This window comes from Hylobates moloch, unplaced genomic scaffold (assembly GCF_009828535.3).
Source record: "Hylobates moloch isolate HMO894 unplaced genomic scaffold, HMol_V3 SCAFFOLD_22, whole genome shotgun sequence".
In the NCBI taxonomy this organism is placed as follows: domain Eukaryota; kingdom Metazoa; phylum Chordata; class Mammalia; order Primates; family Hylobatidae; genus Hylobates; species Hylobates moloch.
In genome coordinates, this window is record NW_026652297.1 from 905766 (window position 1) to 923822 (window position 18057).

Sequence of the window (18057 nt, forward strand, 5' to 3'; positions counted from 1 at the left end):
CCTGCCTCAGCCTCCCCAGTAGCTGGGATTATGGGTGTGTGCCACCATGCCTGGCTAATTTTTGTATTTTTAGTAGGAGACGGGGTTTCACTATGTTAGCCAGGCTGGTCTTGAACTCCTGACTTCAGGTGACTGCCCACTTTGGCTTCCCAAAATGCTGGGATTAAGGCGTGAGCCACTATGCCCGGTCAAAACTGATTTTCACCTTACATTTTTCACTTAGGGCTATGACTCAGACGTCAGAGTAGTTAAGAGGTATACCTTCTTCCTTTTAATGGCTGCACAGTCTCTCTTGGTAGAGAGATACCAAAAGCCATCGACCAGTTTCCGTGTTCAATGCGCATTTGGGGCCTGAGAGGCTCTAAAATCAGGTTGAGGCTGCTTCTTTGAGGGCAGAGATTTGGAAGCAGTTATCCCAAGGGTGAGCACTTGTTGGGGCTTTGGCCAAGTGTACTGAACCTTTCTGAGCCTCTCGCCTGCCTGTGTCACAGTTGGGTGTGAAGCTCCAGGTTGGTAGGGCAGGTTGCTGTGCTTCTTTAGTATAATTCAGTCACTGTTGTTGGGTGGGTGTTAATAAGGTGTTTCTAGTCTTGCTTTTTTTTTTTTGAGACGGAGTCGCCCAGGCTGGAGTGCAGTGGCGCGATCTTGGCTCATTGCAACCTCCACCTCCCAGGTTCAAGCAATTCTCCTGCTTCAGTCTCCTGAGTAGCTGGAATTACAGGCACCCACTACCACGCCCAGCTAATTTTTGTATTTTTAGTAGAGACAGGGTTTTGCCACATTGCCCAGGCTGATATCAAACTCCCAACCTCAAGTGATCCTCCCGCCTTGGCTTCCCAAAGTGTTGGGATTACAGGCATCAGCCACCATGCCCTGCCTAGTCTTGTTTTATGATAGAGCCCAGGCGGGAATGTCCTGCATGCGTGAGGATTTCATGCCTGCTTTTGCCCTGCCTCTGGTCCACCCAGGGATTTTAACTCCCTGAGCCTGGCAGAGGGCAGCAAAGGCTTGTTGTCTGTCCTTTCACAGGTGCAGCCCATCCAGCCCACACCAACCGTGCCCCAGCCTGCTGTGGTCATTGCCAGCCCAGCTCCAGCAGCCAAGCCATCTGCCTCTGCTCCTATCCCAATTACCTGCTCAGAGACCCCCACCGTCAGCCAGTTGGTGTCCAGTAAGTGGCTCCTGGAGGAGTAGTGTGGAGAAATGGGGAGGCATTTATTTGGGCACCCAACCTCTTCAGATGCTTTCCTTGATATCCTGGGGTCCAGAGGGGAAGGGCAGAGGCCCAGTATGAGGGGCTGGCTTTTTTATTCCCATTCCTGTTGAGGTGGAGTTTGGGCACGATGACAGTGGAGGCTGTCAAGCTGGCTGGCTGGCTGGCTGCTTTTTGGAGAGGCCGAGCCATGGGCTGTCTCCGCTATGGTCTCTCACCCAGTATTTGAGGAATGTGGGTGACCAACAAGTGTGTTTGGGGCCAGGCCTAGGGAGAATGGGGGAGGGTGAGCAGTTAGAGCTGGAAGAAGTTGAAAATAGCTCCTCACCCCTGTTAGTTTAGGCCCCTTTTCTTCAACTCTTGCTTGTCTTGGGGACAAAGGTGATAAGGGTCTTGAAGGTGCGTGAGCCTTTTCCCAGCTGTCCTCACCTGTCAACTGCTGCATCAGTTCAGACCATTGAGCCAGATAAGCAGGGATGGTTCCCATGTTACACACTCATCCCTGCTCCCTCCCTCTGGCCTAGAGCCACATACTCCAAGTCTGGATGAGGATGGGATCAACTTAGAAGAGATCCGGGAGTTTGCCAAGAACTTTAAGATCCGGCGGCTCTCCCTGGGCCTTACACAGACGCAGGTGGGTCAGGCTCTGACTGCAACGGAAGGTCCAGCCTACAGCCAGTCAGCCATCTGCCGGTGAGTAAGGCTGCCCTAGACAGGATTAGGGCCTGCTCAGCTGTCTGGTACCGCCAGGCACTCATGGGGACCTGGGCACCGGCCCCTTTTCCATATGCTCCCTTGCTCCGGCCTTTTTCCAGATAAAGAAGACCATCTTAAGGGTAGATATGAACACTTGGGGTAGTCAGAGACTGACCCTGTCCTTCTGAGGTCCTCTGAAGTTTATCCCCCAATCCTGGGCATTAATATGGGTCTTCTTTGGGAAACCCAAGACCCTAATCCACTGAGGAATTCTAGCAGGAAAGGAGTACAGCTTATAAAATTAGTCACCAAAGTGGGAACTTCCATTCTATGTTGGCCCTTAACTGTAACCCACCATACCTCATCATGCTCCCATCTCCCTTCTAACAAGGCAGACTGTAAGGTAACATAGCTGAGTTTTCTGTAAGCAGCCTACAAACCGGTTTTGGTGCCAGAAGGGATAGAGTTTCAAACAAGAATAAGCGCATGGCTCAGGGATGGCCAAAAGGTTTCATCTGCCTGCCAGCTCCATAGATCAGGCTAGAGTGACCTTTAGAGTGCCTCCAGCATCCTGTGGAGAATCCTGTCACCACATCCAGCTCAGCCAGAAAGAGCAGCCTGACTTGTTAGTGATGCTGCTATGGGATTGTGACTGGAGGCCTCCCAAGGTGACTCCTCAAAGGACTTCATTCATTTAGGGGAACGTTCTAGAATGGTTGTTTGTAAGGCAGTTGCACTATTGTTATTCCACTACTGACTGAGCCGAGGCCATGGGAATGGTTTCCCTGTTAGGACCGGGTGCATCAGAGGGTCTGAGGAGTCTGGGCTTGGCCAAACTAGAGGGGTCTTGGTGGAGGTGGTGACGGGAGCACTGGGTACAGTCTCACCAGCCCCTAGAGGAGCGGCCCCTTGAGGATGGAGCCTGCACCTAGGTGCAGGGTGTGCCAAAGAGACCGACATGCTCTCACTGCCTCTTCCTGGGTATGGGTTACCCACAGGTTCGAAAAGCTGGACATCACACCCAAGAGTGCCCAGAAGCTAAAGCCGGTGCTGGAAAAGTGGCTAAACGAAGCCGAACTGCGCAACCAGGAAGGCCAGCAGAACCTGATGGAGTTTGTGGGAGGCGAGCCCTCCAAGAAACGCAAACGCCGCACCTCCTTCACCCCCCAGGCCATAGAGGCTCTCAATGCCTATTTTGAGAAGAACCCACTGCCCACAGGCCAGGAGATCACTGAAATTGCTAAGGAGCTCAACTATGACCGTGAGGTCGTGCGGGTCTGGTTCTGCAATCGGCGCCAGACGCTCAAGAACACCAGCAAGCTGAACGTCTTTCAGATCCCTTAGGGCTTAGCCCCTGGCCCTGTGTTCTAGCACTTTGTCCATTTCCTGTGGCACCTGGCTGCAGCCACTGCCATGACAGCACCTGTCTTTTTGCCACGTGCAGCTGTGCTCACCCCAGGTCATCAGACTCCACCGTGTGCATGTGCATCAATGTCCCTCTTCTTTCCCACACATCTCACATCATGGGGAGGCCAGAGGGGACCACATGAGAGCTCCAGGCTCTGGGCTGGTCACTCCGAAGAAGAGGATTTGTGTTGTCACTTAGAGAAGCACCTTGCTAGCATGGTTTCTGAAGGGTGAATTCTGGTGGGGAACCAGAAACTCCCTGTCTTTGGGTCAGGGCTGAAGCAGCTCCTAAGGACCACTGGCCATTAGCTCTTGCTTTTGACAGCATTCTCTTTCCACCTTCTCTTCTCCTTTGCTCCTCTGTGTTAGTGTGGCAGGTATGACAACTCATCCAGTGGAACCACAGCCTCACACTGCCCTTCCGCCCCCACACTTTTCCTGCAGGCACACCGAAAGGACCCAGGAGATACAATTCAAAAAAGTGTGATGTGCTGCTCAGAAGGTCAGACTCAATGTCTGCCTTGACCTCAAGGTCAGAAGGTTCCCAAACCCCTGGGGCTGGAACATGGGATCTCCTCTCCCACCTCTTCCTGGTTCCTTTGTGGGGAAAATTGCACTAAAACAGAACGTTTTCTTAATCCATGTTGGAAGGAAGCAACAGTGAACTCTACCTGTCCTGGAGTTGTCCTGGGTCAGCAGAAGGTTGGGAATTTAGAAAATCAGGCTGTTCTTTCAGGTTTTAATCTAATCTCTGTCAATGGCCATCCCTCCCACAAAAAAACGTGGGTTAAGAGAACTTGCAGACTGGATATGCAAGCAAATGGGCAACTCCGGAGGAAAATAAGGAAAGGAACGCCGACTTTCTCTTTCTTTCTCTTGTCCCCACACCCCTTCCCAACCCAATACTGGGGCCTTCTCAAAAGGAGCAAATTAAACAATAAACCAGACAGCAAGGCCCTGGGGGAAAGGACAACATCCTGAAATAAATGATGGAGCCCGGGAAGGTCTCTTGTGGAAGTTAACGTAACTCTAATTTTCTTTGTAACTTTAAGCCTTGGATACTGGAGGAGAAATCTCATTTTGTTGAGTCTCAGACCATGTCTATGTGTAAGCAATCCCCACAGTGTCCTCTGAGCCAAGAACACCCCCAGATCAGATCGAGTTTTGCCTCTAGACAGGGTAGCTATGGTACCTTGGGGGTTAGCTCTCATCCAAGCTGTTAAGTGAGTTTCCAGCCTCACTGTGGCTGGAAAGCCCCTAAAATTCAGTATGTAACTCCAGGAAGTCAGGAGAGAATTGAGATTTGCCTAGATGACCACAGGCTTGCGGTGTAGACCGTCCCTAAAGGGCCCCAAGTCACGGGGGTCACCCACCCCTCTCTTCAGTACTCTTATCCTTACAGAGGCTGGTCTCTAACAGCTGCCTCCACTGGACCTCCCATGATCCACCCTGAGGGAATGACCGTCAGGCAGGGACACGTCACCACCTCTGTCAGTCACTGGTGCAGAGCCACCTCCTTCCTAGTCTAGCTTGCTCTGGTGTGCTGTTTCCTTTCCCACTTACTGTTGGTGCCTCCCAGGCCCTGCAATGCCAGCATGGCCACCCTCTTGGTAGCCTGGCCAGTGAGAGGAGGACAGTTGTGTGCCGAATTAGCACATGCACGTGCAGTGTGCACAGGCACGCGCACGCGCGCGCACACACACACACACACACACACACGCCCTGCTGCATTTGGACAAACCATGCCTGCCAGAGTGTAGCAGAGGTGAGGAAGCAGGTGGGCAGCTTGCCCGACCCAGCTTGCCAGGAGAGCGTGTTTCCAACAGAGTCTCGACACTCTAGTTCAGGGTTATCGACCTGCCTCAATGAGGTGACAGACTCATTTGGGAGGGGTGTTACAAACAAGTTTTCAGTGAGAATAGTTAAGTTCCAGAGCTTGTAAAGCATTCAGTGACTTACACTTCAGTAAATTAGGCCAGGCACGTTGGCTTACGCCTGTAATTCCAACACTTTGGGAGGCCAAGGTGGGCGGATCATTTGAGGTCAGCGAAACCCCGTCTCTACTAAAAATACAAAAATTAGCCAGGTGTGGTGGCACACACCTGTAATCCCAGCTACTTGGGAGGCAGAGGCAGGAGAATTGCTTGAACCTGGGAGGTTGCAATGAGCTGAGGTCGCACTACTTCACTGCAGCCTGGGTGACAGAGCAAGACTCTGTCTCAAACAAACAAACAAAAACTTACAGCGATGCAGGTTTTCATGCTCAGACGCTTGCATTCAGGTATGCTTTCTTTTTTGAGAGAGACAAATGGGTCACAGCTGGCATCCTGGGAATAGCACATAAGCCAGGGTGTGTCTGTGGTGGTGGACGTGCAGGAGGACACCATCTGTCCTGTGTCATGATGGGAAAACAATCATGAACCACTGGTCTAAATTAGGCCTGGCCATGCTTTCTCAGCCCCTCCCTTATTTAAATCTGTCTTCCCAAAGCTGAGCTAAAACTAAGCCATTTCTCCTCTGCTGGAATGATGGATTGGTCATTCAGAGGAACAATACCAGGGGTGGGAGGTTTGCAGGCTGAGTTCCCCAGGTATGGGGGTGCAGGGTGTCCCTGAAATTTACCCAAAGCACAGCTCGCTGGCCTGTGACCTCTGCCATTGCTCCGTGTTAAGACCCCCCAGGAAGCAGCTAGGGCCTGAACCTCTCACCTGGAAGGTAGGTTTATTTTATTTTTTGTTAGCATCAGGCTCTGAAAGGAGTTGGTATACATTTTGTTTTGAAAACATCTTCTGGCCGGGCGCAGTGGCTCATGCTTGTAATCCCAGCACTTTGGGAGCCCCAGGCGGGTGGATCACGAGGTCAGGAGATCGAGACCACAGTGAAATCCCGTCTCTACTAAAAATACAAAAACATTAGCCAGGCGTGGTGGCGGGCGCCTGTAGTCCCAGCTACTCGGAGAGGCTGAGGCAGGAGAATGGCGTGAACCCGGGAGGCGGAGTTTGCAGTGAGCCGAGATTGCGCCACTGCACTCCAGCCTGGGTGACAGAACGAGACTCCGTCTCAAAAAAAAAAAAAAAAAAAGAAAACATCTTCTGGACTTACACCAGAGCTTAGTGTCTTCTTTACTATTGAAAGAGAGGAGAATGGACAGAAATGGTTTAACTGTGTGGAGTTTGTTTTGTTTTAAATGGAAGAAAGACCAAAACTTTCCTGGTGGATCAGCTAGGGCCTTTGACCCTGCACTAACCATGGCATTTTATCCAGGTGAAGTCCAGGGAAAGAACTCAGCCAAATGGACTAAGGAACACACGAGTTTGGAATGCGAGACCTTGACATTTTTGTGTTCTTGGAAATCCAGTTACCTTCCCATGCCCAGATTTCCTTCCTGCCTCATGGACCAGGCTCTGGCACTGAGGTTCTCACTGTTCCCAACACAGACAAAGCTTCCTGAGGGCTGGAGGGGCAGCAAGGGGAGAGGAGAATGGGGAAGAAGCACTTGATGTAGTTGTTTGGATCAACAGTATTTTTTCTTTTGTACTGGTCTGTTTTTTTCCTATTCACTCTTCAGGGTAGAAATATTAGTGAAACAGTGTCAGAGGACAGGGAAGTGACAGTCTTTGCTGTCAGCTTGCAGCCTGGAAAATCCCATTGCAAGAAAGCAGGGGTCAGTACTCTGGATTCCCACTTCAGAAGTCCCTGCTTGGACCCTCCTGCCACCACGACCCTCCCTACAGGGCACAGGGTCTTCTTTTAGACCACCCTTCTTATACCTAGAGCCCCGGAATTCTCTGCCAAACTCACTTCCTGGACCCCTCCTCTCTGGGTTCCAGGAGCTGTGCCATTGGTGTGCACACTTGTAGGTCTAAGAGGTGGCTGCCTTAGTCTGCTCTGGTTGCTACAACAAAGTACCTTAGACTCAGTGGCTTACAGACAAGAGAAATTTATTGCTCACGGTTTTGGAGACTGGAAAGTCCAAGATCAAGGTCAAGATCAAGGTCGATGTCTGATGAGAGCCCTCTTCCTCATAGACAGGTATCTTTTCACTGTAACCTCACATGATGGAAGGGCAAGCAAGCTCCCTTGGCCACTTTTATAAGTGAGCTAATCCCACTAATCTTACTTGACTAATCACACCCCAAAATGCCCCACCTTAATCCAGTCAGCCCTCCATATCCCTGGGGTCTGTGTCCTCAGATACAACCTCAGGTGGAAAATACAATATTCAAAAACAACAACAGGCCGGGTGTGGTGGCTATTGCCTGTAATCTCAGCACTTTGGGAGGCCAAGGCAGGCGGATTGCCTGAGCTCAGGAGTTCGCAACCAGCTTGGGCAACATGGTAAAACTCCGTCTCTACTAAAAATACAAAAATTAACCAGGTGTGGTGGTACGTGCCTGTAATCCTAGCTATTCGGGAGACTGAGGCACAAGAATTGCTTGAACCCAGAAGATGGAGGCTGCAGTGAGCCAAGATCGTACCACTGCACTCCAGCCTGGGTAACAGAGCAAAACTCTGCCTCCAAACAAACAAACAACCCAACCTCCCTAATACAACAAGAAAAAACAAAACAAAAAATGTCAATATCGAATAACAACTATTTACATAGCATTTACATTATATTAGTAGGTATTACAAGTAACCTAGAGATAATTTTATGCAAGAGGATGTGCATAGGAGGTTATGTGGAAATACTACACTGTTTTTGGTGGTTTTTGTTTTGTTTCTAGAGACACAGTCTCACTTGTTGGCCCAGGCTGGAGTGCAGCGGCGCGATCACAGCTCACTAGATTTCCTGGCTCAAGTGATCCTCCCACCTCAGCCTCCCGAATGGCTGGGACTACAGGCATGTGCCACCACACCTGGCTAATTTTTTTATTTTTATTTTTAGAGATGGGGTCTCACTATGTTGCCCAGGCTGGAGTACACCATTTTATATGAGAGACTTGAGCACCTGTGGATTTCGGTATCCTCAGGCATCCTGAAACCAATCCCTGACAGATATGGAAGGACAACTGTACTATCACATTGGGGATTCAGTTTCATTATAGGAATTTTTGGGAAACACAAACATTCAGCCCAGCCATGGCCAAAGGGCAGCTGTTTGTCAGACAGTAGGGTGACAGAGCTTGGATATGTAGACACATGTACGTCAGGCTCTTTGCAGTGCAAGATGGGGAGAGGGAAGAGAAGGCAGCCAATGGGCTGAAGGCCAGGACTGGGGCACATTCTAGCATGGGACTTCGAGGAGTTCTAACTCCAAACCTGGCCTCCCAGGTCACTGTAAAGGTACACTTATCAGGATAGGAAGCCAGAACATTAATAATTAGTTTGACTTATACTTTACAAAAAGGTGACTATATGGTAAGCAAGACTTTGTATTATTCCCCAGGACTGTCACCTGAGCTTAGAGCTGAGAGCACACCTGTCATGAGGGTCTCTCTTGGCTTGTCTACTTCCTAGGAGCAGGGTTCATGACATCTCTCTCTCAGGTCCCTCTCCCCTGACACTCAGCTGGTATTGATGAGGTCTGGGCTACCTAATCTAAACTGGTGAGAGCAGCCGGGAGCAGTGGCTCGTGCCTGTAATCCCAGCACTTCGGGAGACCGAGGTGGGTGGTTCACCTGAGGTCAGGAGTTTGAGACCAGCCTAGCCAATGTGGCAAAACCCTGTCTCTACTAAAAATACAAAAATTGGCCAGGCGTGGGGGCACATGCCTGTAATCCCAACTACTTGGGTGGCTGAGGCATGAGAATTGCTTGAGCCTGGGAGGCAGAGGCTACAGTGAGCCGAGATCGAGCCACTGCACTCCAGCCTGGATGACAGAGTGAGACCCTGTCTCAAAAAAATAAACAAACAAATAAATAAAAATAAAATAAACCGGTGAGAGCAAGACATCACCTTTGATTCTACCCAACCAACATTCCTGAGCCGGGCACTGTGCTGAATTCTGGACCATGCCCCACCTCTCCACCCCTACCCAGGGAGATAATGAATGTCTAAGCCTGTGATGCAAAGCTTAGGGATCAGAGGAGCTTTACAGTACTCTGAAATAATGGGGCAAAAATTCAAACAGAAACGAGCACTTACCTTTTGTATAGATCTTACAGAGATGTTACATAGATATTACATAGATGTTAGTTATCCACGCTGGGCTGTGACTCCTCATTACACAGGCTAGGGGCCTACAGTAGGTGCTTGATAAATGGCAGATGATTGACTGAATGCATTTCATACCTTCTCCTTCATGGAAATAATGACAGCTGAGTCCCTGACTTCAGGTTCCTGGGAGAAAGCAGGACTATGAGATTCAGCTTAGCTATGCCGGGTTGGGTGTGTGAAATGTGAGAGTGAACAGAATCTGGGCAGCAGCTGGCTGTGACCTGAGAGAGACAGCTCCCAGCAGCTCCCACCAGCAAGGTCGGTTGGAGCTGGTAGCTCTGGCTCAGACCAGTTGAGGGTGGCTCTTGGCATTTGGCCCAGGAAGGCTTTAGAGGATGAAGGGACTGCAGTCTTTATTCCCAGGCCTGGGAAGTCTATTGTGTTGTGGATGGCTCTGACGGGGCAACTGATGTTTTATGGATATGGGCTGGTTTCTGGACTTCTCTAGTCTTCTCTAGAGGAGAAGAGCCTGAGGTGGAACTGTGGGGCTGTCAAAACTTCTGATTTCCTTTCCTGTCAACTGCAGGGTCCTTCAGAGAAGCCACACTAGGTCTCACAGGTGGGTGGCAGGAAGAGGTGAAGAGTTAAAACGAGATGGTCAGTCCCTAAAAAAGCCTGCCTGGGGAATAGTTTCTTCTTGTACCTGGAGGAAAATGTCCACTGATTAACTGGGAAACCCAATGACATTGACTGACTTGAGTACTCGAGTGAAAAGGGAAGGCTAGGGGATGAATGGGAAGGCTAGAGCATGAATGGGAAGGCTAGGGGATGAATGGGAAGGCTAGAGCATGAATGGGAAGGCTAGGGGATGAATGGGAAGGCTAGAGCATGAATGGGAAGGCTAGGGGATGAATGGGTACTGACCCAAGGCTTGCAAACCCTCAAGCCTCTGAGAGAACTGATTTGTCTTAAGAGATAGGCAAGACAGCTGCTAGGGTGCCCTCCTCGTCAATAATAATAATAGCTAGCCTTTACTGATCACTGGTCACAGTGCTAGGCACTCTTGTAAGCACTTAACATGCACCGTCTCAGTTAATTCTCACAATAATTCCATAAAGTAAGAAATATTATTATGTCCACTTTGTAGATAGGGAATTGAGGTACTCGGAGCATGAGGAATCTACTCAGGGCTGCTTTGTGAACAGCAAAACCAGGATTTGAACCCAGGTAGGCTGTCTGTAAAGCTTTTGTGCTTAACCTTACCTCATAGAGGCTCTGAGAGGTGGGTGGGAACTTGAGGTTGCGGTGTGTTTGTGTGTTCTGATTTTTTTTTTTGAGATGGAGTCTCACACTGTCACCCAGGCTGGAGTACAGTGGCACAATCTCGGCTCACTGCAACCTCTGCCTCCCGGGTGCAAATGATTCTCCTGCCTCAGCCTCCCAGGTAGCTGGGATTACAGGTGCCCGCCACCACGTCCAGCTAATTTTTTGTATTTGTAGTAGAGATGGGGGTTCACTATGTTGGCCAGGCTGGTCTCAAACTCCTGACCTCATGATCTGCCCACCTTGGCCTCCCAAAGTGCTGGGATTACAGGTGTGAACCACCGTGCCCAAACTGATCTTTTTGGTAGAGTTTCCACATGTTTCCACCTACCAGGGTAGACCCTGATATGTCCCATATTGATGGTGTCCAGTTTTAGGATCCAATCTTGAGAAATGAACCCTCCATGATGAGCCTTAACTTACACAATCCAGAACACTGAATTTGGAGCTCTGTGCCACAGGTACTCTGATTTATTTTTATTTTTATTTTTATTTTGAGACAGAGTCTTGCTCTGTCACCCAGGCGGGAGTGCAGTGGCTTGATCTTGGCTCACTGCAATCTCCACCTCCTGGGTTCACGCCATTCTCCTGCCTCAGCCTCCCAAGTAGCTGGGACTACAGGTGCCTGCCACCACGTCTGGCTAATTTTTAAAATATTTTTAGTAGAGACAGGGTTTCACCGTGTTAGCCAGGATGGTCTTGATCTCCTGACCTCATGATCCGCGCACCTCGGCCTCCCAAAGTGCTGGCATTACAGGCTTGAACCACTGCACCCGCCTGGTACTCTGATTTATTATGTGTAATAGAAGCCAGGATTTTTATTGCGGGATTAATTTATGGGTACAAAAATTTGATCTATAGATAAGTGTTGCTGGATTTCTTTCTTCTCCTTTGAAAAGGAGTTTCGCTCTTGTTGCCCCAGGCTGGAGTGCAACGGCACGATCTTGGCTCATTGCAACCTCCACCTCCCAGGTTCAAGTGATTCCCCTCTCTCAGCCTCCCAAGTAGCTGGGATTACAGATGCACGCCACCAGGCCCACCTAATTTTTGTCTTTTTAGTAGAGATGTGGTTTCACCATGTTGGCTCGGCTGGTCTCGAACTCTTGACCTCAGGTGATCCACCTGCCTCTGCCTCCCAAAGTGCTGGGATTACAGGCGTGAACCACCTCACCCAACCCAGTGTTGCCGGATTTCTAAGGGAACATCTACTGGTCTTTTCTTGGAGGCAGAGCCTTCTGGGCTGCTCCTGGAATCTCTCACATCCTGGCACTCCAATTTCATTCTTAGTTACGTTGGGGAAGGGAGAGTATGGGAAAAGTTCACTTTCCGAGTCACAGAATTCCAGGGATAAACAGAGTGTAAAGTCTTCTTTCCCAGGGAGGAACTGGAGTCAAGGGCATAATTTTCCAGGCTGACCTACACTCCACTTGGGAGGGGCTGAGGCTTAGGAGTCTCCTCTTATTTCACCTCAGTGTGTTTTAGAATTAATAAGTGGCAAGGAGGACCTCTGTGCAGTGTTTATTTTGGTTCAGATATTAAACATAGTCTCAAACATTTCCAAGAAGTACATGTGTGTCTTTTCCTAAATATTTTCCAGGGCGCAGGGCTCCCTGATATTCCTGGATGTGGCACAGTCATCTCTTTGAAACATCTAATATGATTACTCTTTGTTTTTTTTAAAGTCCATTCTCTTTGAACTATTCTTCCGTGAATGAGAAAACATGCTTCATCCAATATTCCTTCATGGGCACAATGTTCTAAACAATATTCTCACCTCCACAAGTTTCAAAACTCATCTCTGAAAGGAAAAATAGGTAAGAAGCAGATCTTTTTATTTATTTATTTATTTTTAATTTTTAATTTTTTTTTTTTGAGATGGAATCTCTCTCTGTCACCCAAGCTGGAGTGCAATGGTGTGATCTTGGCTCACTGCAACCTCCACCTCCCGGGTTCAAGGGATTCTCCTGCCTTAGCCTCCTGAGTAGCTGGGATTATAGGCACCTGCCACCATGCCTGGCTAATTTTTGTATTTTTAGTAGAGATGGGGTTTTACCATGTTGGCCAGGCTGGTCTTGAACTCCTGGCCTCAGGTGATCCACCCGCCTAGGCCTTCCAAGGTGCTGGGATTACAGGCATTACCCACTGCGCCCGGCAAAGCAGATCTTTTTAAAGTTTATTTATTTATTTATTTAATTTATTATTATTATTATTTTGAGATGGAGTTTCGCTCTTGTCACCTAGGCTGTAGTGCAATGGCACGATCTTGGCTCACTACAACCTCCACCTCCTGGGTTCAAGCAATTCTCCTGCCTCAGCCTCCCAAGTAGCTGGGATTACAGGCATGAGCCACCATACTCAGCTAATTTTTGTATTTTTAGTAGAGACGGGGTTTCACCATGTTGGCCAGGCTGGTCTCGAACTCCTGACCTCAAGTGATCCACCCACCTCGGCCTCCCAAAGTGCTGGGATTACAGGCATGAGCCACCGCGCCTGGCTATATATTTAATTATTTTTGAGATGGAGCCTCACTCTATGGCCCAGGCTGGAGTGCAGTGGCATAATCTCGGCTCACTGAAGCCTCTGCCTCCCAGGTTCAAGTGGTTCTCCTGCCTCAGCCTCCCAAGTAGCTGGGACTACAGGTGCCCACCACCACACCCGACTAATTTTTGTATTTTTAGTAGAGATAGACTTTCACCACGTTGGCCAGGCTGGTCTCAAACTCCTGACCTCAGGTTATCCACCCACCTCCGTCTCCCCAAGTGCTGGGATTGCAGGCATGAGCCATCGCACCTGGCCCTTTTTAAAGTTATAACCACTCACAGAGAGAGTGTAACATGAAGGTTAGATGCCTAGACTGTGGGGTTACCGCTCTCATGCTGGGTGACCCTGGACAAGCCATTTAATTTTTCTAAGCCTCAGTTTCCTTATCTGTGAGATGAATCGAATAAGGATACCTTTCTTGTAGGGGTGAGTGAAGATGAAATGAGATAATAAACCTAATGCACCTAGTCAGGCCCTGGCACTTAGGAAGAGCCCAGTAAATGTGAGCCTATCGTTATTATTAATTTTTATTTACTTATTTATTTATTGAAACAGGGTCTCACTCTATTCTCAGGTTGGAGTGCAGTGATGCAATCTTGGCTCACTGCATCCTCTATCTTCTAGGCTCAATGGATCCTCTTGCCTCAGCCTCCCCAGTAGCTGGGACTACAGGGGCACACCACTACAGTCAGCTAATTTTTTTGTAGAGATGAGATTTTGCCATGTTGCCCAGGTTGGTCTTGAACTCCTCAGCTCAAGCAATCCACTTGCCTCAGCTTCCCAGAGTGTCAGGAGTAGAGGCGTAAGCCACCGCATCCAGCCATATTGGCGATTACATTTTGCTGTGTGTGTGCAGTTCCCATTGGCAGGGAGGTATCAGTACAGGCAAATCCCAGCTAAGAGAATCAGGAACCAGCTGCTCATTTATATGTATTTGTTACTTATTCAAGAGTTACAATTTTTTGGTAATTTAGGAAGCATAATGATGAAACAATCACTCATGCACCCACTACTCCATTTACGTAAACTATTAAGAACTGTTGAGGCCAGGTGCGGTGGCTCACGCCTGTAATCCCAGCACTTTGGGAGGCCGAGGTGGGTGGATCATAAGGTCAGGAGATCGAGACCATCCTGGCTAACATGGTGAAACCCCGTCTCTACTAAAAATACAAAAAATTAGCCGAGCGTGGTGGCGGGCGCCTGTAGTCCCAGCTACTGGGGAGGCTGAGGCAGGAGAATGGTGTGAACCCAGGAGTCGGAGCTTGCAGTGAGCCAAGATTGCGCCACTGCACTCCACTCCAGCCTGGGCAACAGAGTGAGACTCTGTCTCAAAAAAAAAAAAAAAAAAAAAAAAGAACTGTTGAAGCTATCTTTTTTCTTTTTCTTTTTATCTATTTTTTTTTTTGAGATGGAATATCGCTCCTCTTGTTATCCAGGCAGAAGTGCAATGGCGTCATCTCGGCTCATTGCAACCTCTGCTTCCTGGGTTTAAGCTATTCTCCTGCCTCAGCCTCCCGAGTAGCTGGGATTACAGCCACATTCCACCACACCCGGCTAATTTTGTATTTTTAATAGAGACGGGGTTTCTCCATGTTGGTCAGGCTGGTCTCAAACTCCCGACCTCAGGTGATCTGCCCTCCTTGACCTCCCAAAGTGCTGGGATTACAGGTGTGAGCCACCATGCCTAGCCTGAAGCTATTTTCTTTTCTTTTTTTTTTTCTTTGTTACAGAATCTCACTCTGTCTTCCAGGTTGGAGTGCAGTGGCCTGATCTCAGCTCACTGTGACCTCTGCCTGCTTGGTTCAAGAGATTCTCCTGCCTCAGCCTCCCAAGTAGCTGGGATTATAAGCGTGCACCACCACTCCCGGCTAAGTTTTATATTTTTAGTACAGACTGGGTTTCTCCATGTTGGTCAGGCTGGTCTCAAACTTCTGACCTCATGTGATCTGCCCACCTCAGCCTCCCAAAGTGCTGGGATTACAGGTGTAAGCCACCGTGCCCGGCCACGCTGAAGCTATTTTTAGTTCCTTCCCTCACCTATTCCCCTGCCTCTCCTTAGATGTGACCATCACTCTAATTGTATTTATTTCATTCCTTTTGAAAGGACTGTATGTAAAGTTGACCCTTAAACAATGTGAGTGTGATCCCCACACAGTTGAAGATTCAAGTGTAACTTCTGACTCACCTAAAACTTAATTACTAACAGCCTACTGTTGATCTGAAACCTTACTGATAACATACATAGTCAATGGACATATATTTTATGTTTTATGTTTTATATATTGTATTCTTACAATAAAGTAGGCTAAAGAAAATATTTTAAAAATCACAAGGAAAAGAAAATATATTAACTATTCATTAAATAGAAATGGATCATCATAAAGGTCTTTCCTCCTCATCTTCACATTGAGTAGGCTGAGGAGGAGGAGGAAGAGGAGGGGTTGGTCTTAATGTCTTAGGAGTGTCAGAGGTGAAAGACAATCCATGAATATTAGAAGATACAAAGAAACAACAAAAAATGAAAAATTAAAAAAAAAATCCACAAATAAGTAGACCTGTGCAGTTCAAACCTGTGTTGTTGAAAGGTCAACTGTATACTTTCCTAAATGATAATTGCTTAATTTTACTGGCTTTTGAGCTTTATAAGATGATATTACACAGTATGAGGATTTCTGAATTTCCCCCTCAATTCTAACATTGATTTATTCATGCAGCTTAGTATAGCTTTATTCACTTTCACTGCTCAATAATATTATATTCCAGTCTAATTTATCCATTCTTTTGCTGGTGGACAATTGTTTTATTCCATTTTGTTACCATAAACAGTGCTGCCATCAACATCCTCATACAAGTCTCCTGGTATGTATGTAGAAGAGTTTCTCTAGGGTATACATGTAGAAAGGAGTTGCTGAATCACAAAACAATTTTCAGGATAATTTTTAAAGAGTTCTGCTTGATCCTGACCACTCTGTCCTGAGTCTCAGTTTCCTCATATTGAAAAACAAAACAAAAAGTTCTATGAAGATTAAATGATATGATGTATTTGATTTATTTATTTTTAATAGAGACAGTGTCTTGCTCTGTTGTCCAGGCTGGGTGCAATGGCCCAATCACGGCTCACTGTAGCCTCGAATTTCTGGGCTCAAACTATCCTCCCACCTCAGCCTCCTGAGTAGCTGGGACTACAGGTGCACACCACTATGCCTAATTTTTAAATTTCTTGTAGAGAAGGGGTCTCACTATATTGCCTAGGCTGATCTTTAACTCCTGGGCTCAAGTGATCCTCCTGCCTCGGCCTCCCAAAGTGCTGAGATTACAGGTATGAGCCATGGTGCCAGGCCAAGACAATGTATTTTAAAGTGCTATTAAGGCCGGACACGGTGGCTGACATGGTGGCTCACACCTGTAATTCCAGCACTTTGAGAGGCAGAGGCAGGCAGATCACATGAGGTCAGGAGTTCAAGACCAGCCTGGCCAACACGGTGAAACCCCGTCTCAACTAAAAATACAAAAATTAGCTGGGCATGGTGGCACGCGCCTGTAGTCCCAGCTACTTGGGAGGCTGAGGCATGAGAATCGCTTGAACCCAGGAGGCAGAGGTTGCAGAGAGCCGAGATTGCACCACCACACTACAGCCTGGCAACAGAGCGTGACTCCATCTCAAAGGGCATAGTGGTGTGCACCTGTAGTCCCAGCTACTTGGGAGGCAGAGGCAAGAGGATTGCTTGAGCCCAGGAGTTTAAGGTTACAGTGAGCTATGATCAGGCCACTGCACTCCAGTCTGGGTGACAGAGTGAGACCCTGTCTCTAAAAGAAACAAAAAAATCCCAAGCCCATAACATACTATACAATGTAAATTAATGTTATTAAAATAGGATAACAAAATCAACCCAATCCTAACAGAGAAGCAGAAGTGTGCTACTAGTGGGAGACTGGAGCTAACATTTATTGAATCATTACTATTTTTGTGGCATTTTGGTACCTTATTTAATACTCACAACAATTTTAGGGGGAAGTATTATTTTCACTAATTTATGCATTAAAATACTGAGGCTCAGAGATGTAAAGTTACTTGCCTGAGATTATACAGCTAGAGGTGGAGCTGTTGGTCAACAAGGCATGGCTCTATCTGAGAGAGGTTTAAAATACCCTAAGTACAATGCTGGTTTACAAAGGATTTTGACCACCAGGCACAGTGGCTCACGCCTGTAATCCCAGCACTTTGGGAGGCCAAGCCAGGTGGATCATTTGAGGTCAGGAGTTCGAGACCAGCCTGGCCAACATGGTGAAACCCCCTCGCTACTAAAAATACAAAAATTAGCCGGGTGTGGTGGTACACACCTGTAATCCCAGCTACTTGGGAGGCTGAGGCAAGAGAATTGCTTGAACCTGGGAGGTGGAGGTTGCAGTGAGCTGAGATTGCGCCACTGCACTCCAGCCTGTTCGAGAGACCAAGACTCTGTCTCAAAAACAAAAACAAAACCCAAAAACTTTGAGCCCTCAGATCTCCATGTGACATCTCTCTTTTTGTCTATGAGCCCAGGACCCATTCCTTTACCCACAGTCACACATTTTGAGATAGAACTGGCTCATGGGAAGAAAAGATGGCTTAAAGAGATACTGAATATCTCCAGAATGAGCTAAGACTTGGATCCTAGGGCTTACCAAGGTAAGACAGCAGGTTTAAGCCCGGAGCCCTCAGAGAGATGCCTATGGCTGAAACGCCCCATACCAGCACAACATGTTGCCATCTTCATGTCAACTTCTCTCCTTTTCTT

The 18057-nt window shown here is 48.0% G+C and overlaps 1 protein-coding gene across 8 annotated transcripts in view; it reads left to right on the forward strand.

Annotated features, from left to right (window-relative positions):
- The window catches only part of POU6F1 (POU class 6 homeobox 1), a 29125-nt gene extending 24787 nt beyond the window's left edge, over positions 1–4338 (forward strand). For all 8 annotated transcript variants that reach the window (XM_058433745.1, XM_058433747.1, XM_032144399.1 and 5 more), the window contains 3 exons: positions 1030–1171; positions 1738–1906; positions 2908–4338. In XM_058433745.1, coding sequence (XP_058289728.1) covers positions 1030–1171; positions 1738–1906; positions 2908–3253 — 657 coding nt within the window. In that variant the 3' untranslated portion in view covers positions 3254–4338. The remainder of the gene's footprint in view (positions 1–1029; positions 1172–1737; positions 1907–2907) is intronic.
- The last annotated feature ends 13719 nt before the right edge of the window (positions 4339–18057 follow it).